General features: G+C 42.4%; 1 protein-coding gene across 1 annotated transcript; it reads right to left on the minus strand.

The window, feature by feature from the left end:
- Nucleotides 1-224: 224 nt before the first annotated feature.
- LOC138452682 (putative uncharacterized protein DDB_G0282133) lies at nt 225-5,327 on the minus strand. The gene is made up of 2 exons (XM_069605029.1): nt 5,311-5,327; nt 225-2,928 (listed from the first exon to the last, which is right to left on the minus strand). Exons 1-2 carry the CDS (start codon nt 5,325-5,327, stop codon nt 225-227), a joined length of 2,721 nt encoding a protein of 906 aa, XP_069461130.1.
- Nucleotides 5,328-5,574: the final 247 nt, after the last annotated feature.

A 5,574-nucleotide genomic window follows, 5' to 3' on the forward strand; every position in this document is an offset into this window, starting at 1 on the left:
GTATCTGTGGGAGTTTATCTGAGTGTTTTGGAAATGACCATTCTTCAGATCTGGGATGTTGTATCTGTGGGAGTTTATCTGAGTGTTTTGGAAATGACCATTCTTCAGATCTGGGATGTTGTATCTGTGGGAGTTTATCTGAGTGTTTTGGAAATGACCATTCTTTAGATCTGGGATGTTGTATCTGTCGGAGTTTATCTGAGTGCTTTGGAAATTACCATTCTTTAGATCTGGGCTGTTGTATGAGTGTTTTGGAAATGACCATTCTTCAGATCTGGGATGTTGTATCTGTGGGAGTTTATCTGAGTGTTTTGGAAATGACCATTCTTCAGATCTGGGATGTTGTATCTGTGGGAGTTTATCTGAGTGTTTTGGATATGACCATTCTTTAGATCTGGGATGTTGTATCTGTGGGAGTTTATCTGAGTGTTTTGGAAATGACCATTCTTCAGATCTGGGATGTTGTATCTGTGGGAGTTTATCTGAGTGTTTTGGAAATGACCATTCTTTAGATCTGGGATGTTGTATTTGTGGGAGTTTATCTGAGTGTTTTGGAAATGACCATTCTTTAGATCTGGGATGTTGTATCTGTGGGAGTTTATCTGAGTGTTTTGGAAATGACCATTCTTTAGATCTGGGATGTTGTATCTGTGGGAGTTTATCTGAGTGTTTTGGAAATGACCATTCTTTAGATCTGGGATGTTGTATCTTTGGGAGTTTATCTGAGTGTTTTGGAAATGACCATTCTTTAGATCTGGGATGTTGTATCTGTGGGAGTTCATCTGAGTGTTTTGGAAATGACCATTCTTTAGATCTGGGATGTTGTATCTGTGGGAGTTTATCTGAGTGTTTTGGAAATGACCATTCTTCAGATCTGGGATGTTGTATCTGTGGGAGCTTATCTGAGTGTTTTGGAAATGACCATTCTTCAGATCTGGGATGTTGTATCTGTGGGAGTTTATCTGAGTGTTTTGGAAATGACCATTCTTTAGATCTGGGATGTTGTATCTGTGGGAGTTTATCTGAGTGTTTTGGAAATGACCATTCTTCAGATCTGGGATGTTGTATCTGTGGGAGTTTATCTGAGTGTTTTGGAAATGACCATTCTTTAGATCTGGGATGTTGTATCTGTGGGAGTTTATCTGAGAGTTTTGGAAATGACCATTCTTTAGATCTGGGATGTTGTATCTGTGGGCGTTTATCTGAGTGTTTTGGAAATGACCATTCTTCAGATCTGGGATGTTGTATCTTTGGGAGTTTATCTGAGTGTTTTGGAAATGACCATTCTTCAGATCTGGGATGTTGTATCTGTGGGAGTTTATCTGAGTGTTTTGGAAATGACCATTCTTCAGATCTGGGATGTTGTATCTGTGGGGGTTTATCTGAGTGTTTTGGAAATGACCATTCTCTAGATCTGGGATGTTGTATCTGTGGGGGTTTATCTGAGTGTTTTGGAAATGACCATTCTTCAGATCTGGGATCTTGTATCTGTGGGAGTTTATCTGAGTGTTTTGGAAATGACCATTCTTCAGATCTGGGATTTTGTATCTGTGGGAGTTTATCTGAGTGTTTTTGAAATTACCATTCTTTAGATCTGGGATGTTGTATCTGTGGGAGTTTTCCTGAGAGTTTTGGAAATGACCATTCTTTAGATCTGGGATGTTGTATCTGTGGGAGTTTATCTGAGTGTTTTGGAAATGACCATTCTTCAGATCTGGGATGTTGTATCTGTGGGAGTTTATCTGAGTGTTTTTGAAATTACCATTCTTTAGATCTGGGATGTTGTATCTGTGGGAGTTTTCCTGAGAGTTTTGGAAATGACCATTCTTTAGATCTGGGATGTTGTATCTGTGGGAGTTTATCTGAGTGTTTTGGAAATGACCATTCTTCAGATCTGGGATGTTGTATCTGTGGGAGTTTATCTGAGTGTTTTGGAAATGACCATTCTTCAGATCTGGGATGTTGTATCTGTGGGAGTTTATCTGAGTGTTTTGGAAATGACCATTCTTCAGATCTGGGATGTTGTATCTGTGGGAGTTTATCTGAGTGTTTTGGAAATGACCATTCTTCAGATCTGGGATGTTGTATCTGTGGGAGTTTATCTGAGTGTTTTGGAAATGACCATTCTTTAGATCTGGGATGTTGTATCTGTGGGAGTTTATCTGAGTGTTTTGGAAATGACCATTCGTCAGATCTGGGATGTTGTATCTGTGGGGGTTTATCTGAGTGTTTTGGAAATGACCATTCTTCAGATCTGGGATGTTGTATCTGTGGGAGTTTATCTGAGTGTTTTGGAAATGACCTTTCTTCAGATCTGGGATGTTGTATCTGTGGGAGTTTATCTGAGTGTTTTGGAAATGACCATTCTTCAGATCTGGGATGTTGTATCTGTGGGAGTTTATCTGAGTGTTTTGGAAATGACCATTCTTTAGATCTGGGATGTTGTATCTGTGGGAGTTTATCTGAGAGTTTTGGAAATGACCATTCTTCAGATCTGGGATGTTGTATCTGTGGGAGTTTATCTGAGTGTTTTGGAAATGACCATTCTTCAGATCTGGGATGTTGTATCCGTGGGAGTTTATCTGAGTGTTTTGGAAATGACCATTCTTCAGATCTGGGATGTTGTATCTGTGGGAGTTTATCTGAGAGTTTTGGAAATGACCATTCTTCAGATCTGGGATGTTGTATCTGTCGGAGTTTATCTGAGTGTTTTGGAAATGACCATTCTTCAGATCTGGGATGTTGTATCTGTGGGAGTTTATCTGAGAGTTTTGGAAATGACCATTCTTTAGATCTGGGATGTTGTATCTGTGGGAGTTTATCTGAGTGTTTTGGAAATGACCATTCTTCAGATCTGGGATGTTGTATCTGTGGGAGTTTATCTGAGTGTTTTGGAAATGACCATTCTTTAGATCTGGGATGTTGGATCTGTGGGAGTTTAGACTGAATTTATATTTGCTGCATCTCCATGATTTTATTTCTTTTAGACATTGTGTTTTAAATTTTGGTATTTTAGCTGTGCTCTTCTTTTATTTACTTACCTCTATCTGACAGGTGTTCTAGCTGACCTGTTTCCTTATTTCTATTTGACTTAACGGTGTGATTTGAATCAGAGTCGTTAATCGTACTCTGCAAGCACTGCAATCCAGAAACTGCAATCCCCAGAAGGATTTGTAGTCCGAAAGTGTTCTTTTGAAACCTGGCGCAAACGCGCCAGCTCGGATGGGCTTAGCCAGTCTGTGACAGTCTGTGTCGGAACATAGGACCTAGGCTAGCTAATTTATACTCTCTTTTCTCCCAGACCGGTTGTCTACTGCTGCATTACTACGGGCTTATCTGAAGTCTTGGCTATCATGGAAGCGGCAAGAACCTTGTCCTTTTCCCCTGAACAAGCTATTTTCCAGCAATTGCCGGTGAGCTCCTGTAAGCCTGCTGCAGCTCCTTCTAATGTTTGTTCTCTGTTTCCATCAACGATTTCAGGCAGTAACACCAACAGCTGTTCCAATCTCACTGCGAGCACTGGCCTGGCCCAATCTCCTACTTTGTGTGCAGAACACACTAATCTTGCAAATCCTATACCGCATTGCACCCTGCCCTCACCTATCATTAGTTCCAGAGGACGGTCTCTCCTGCGTGAAACTGGCGCTGCTGATACTGTCCCTTTTTTGATGCAGCCTGACTTCTGCCTTTTAGCAGCAGGACGTTAAGACTCCCAAAGAACTCTGTATAGTGTCACCCATCCACAACTTGTAATGCCTGCTGTTTAATAATAGATCTATGGTAAAACATGCAGCTGAGATAGCAGCATATATTGAGAACACGAACACGGATATCTCTGCATTTACAGAAACCTGGGCACATAGTGCCACAGGTCCCACACTCAACCTAGCTATCCCTGAGGGCTACTCGATTCTGAGGGCAGACAGGGTAGAGGGTAGAGGTGGGGGCGTGGTATTGATTTTCAAATCCCATCTCACGATCTGGGAAAAAGTTGGGACAAACATGGAAGGCATCAAGTCCATTCAGGTTAAAATTGGACTCAATGCCGAGGCTACGCTCAACCTTCTGGTGATTTATAGGTTCCCCTCCCTCACTGAAGACTTTGTTACAGCACTATCTAATCATTTGGTGTCCTTTTTAAAGCATTGCTCCAGTTTCATTGTCATGGGTGATTAAAATTTTTGGCTAGGCCACAAGGACGATTCTAGAGGTCTAGAACTGGAGACAGCCCTAGCCAACCTGGGCCTGGGCCAAAGTAATCGTCACCCAACACTTTGTCTTGGACACATCCTAGACTGGGTGTCGGCCACCAATGTGTTAATTAAGGATCTGCTGGTCAACCCCTACCCCTGCTCTGACCACCATTTTATTAATGTTTCCTTCCAATCAGCTTTTCCGGTCAGAAACAGAAGCAAAGACCTGATTTCTTGAAAGGGCAGAAATCCCAGACTTCTTACTCTGAAAAAATCAACCCCTTGCTGAACACCGCCATTCATTTTCCACCCTCATGTTCGGTGCTGAAAATTTCTAAAACCCTCACCACCACTCTTGCAGAAATTACTAACCTCCTGGCCCCTGAGAAAAAAAGGAAAAGGAGACCTCTGTTAAAAAATAAGCCATGGTTTTCGCCTGTTCTTCGTAAGCTCAAATCTGCAATGCTTAAACAGTACTATAACTGGAAAGGTAATCCCACTTCCAGCCTTCTCATTGTATATAAAGAGGCCACCAGAGCCTATAAAGTTGCCCTACTAGAAGCAAAGAACTCTCTTAACAACAGGATCATCTCTGCTAAGTCAGAGACTAAAGAACTTTCAAAATCTCAGATTTGGGCTTAGGGGTGAAAGACACAGCCTGGTGTCAGAGTATCCAGGACGTCATGGCTACGAAGTTACAGGGTATTAAGGCCAACTTTCTCAGGAAAAAAATTGCTGCCTGAAATGAGGCCACTACAATAAGTTCTGAGGGATTTAAAAGAAGCCCTACAGTTCCAGAATGTTCTTTCTCCCTGATTTCTTTGGGGGAGTTGGTGGAGGATGTGCGAACCTCAAAACTACCAGTTGTAAGGGGGATCCGTATTCCGCCATCATTATTAAAACCAGTCCTCCTGCCCTCCTTGCTGCAATACACCACTTTCTAAATGCCTCATTCAGGGAGTGCATTGTGGCTGATGATCTGAAACAGTCCTGGGTGACCCTCTATTTAAAGAAAACTCTCCCGAAGGGAGACCGTCTGAACTACAAGCCCATCACAAACAATGCCCTCCTGTTGAAGATTTTGGACAGGGTGGCATACAAACAGGTAGCACTTCACCTTAACAATTCCTCCATCTTAAACTGCCGACAATGAGATTTTAGAGCCGGTCACCAGCACCGAAACGGTACTGCTGGAACTAAAATCGAGACTCCTTGCACGCAGTGACCAAGATCACGCCTCTTTGCTCATGCTCCTGGATCTCTCTGCCGCTTACGATCTGGTAGACCACACTCTGCTGGTCTCCAGGCTCTAAGCAGTGTCTGTTCTGAGACTGCAGAGGCGGCTGTAATGCCGATTGAATACGGGGTCCCTCAGGGAGCA

The sequence above is a fragment of the Ambystoma mexicanum genome, chromosome 4p, assembly GCF_040938575.1.
Source record: "Ambystoma mexicanum isolate Mex_15411 chromosome 4p, UKY_AmexF1_1, whole genome shotgun sequence".
NCBI lineage: Eukaryota > Metazoa > Chordata > Amphibia > Caudata > Ambystomatidae > Ambystoma > Ambystoma mexicanum.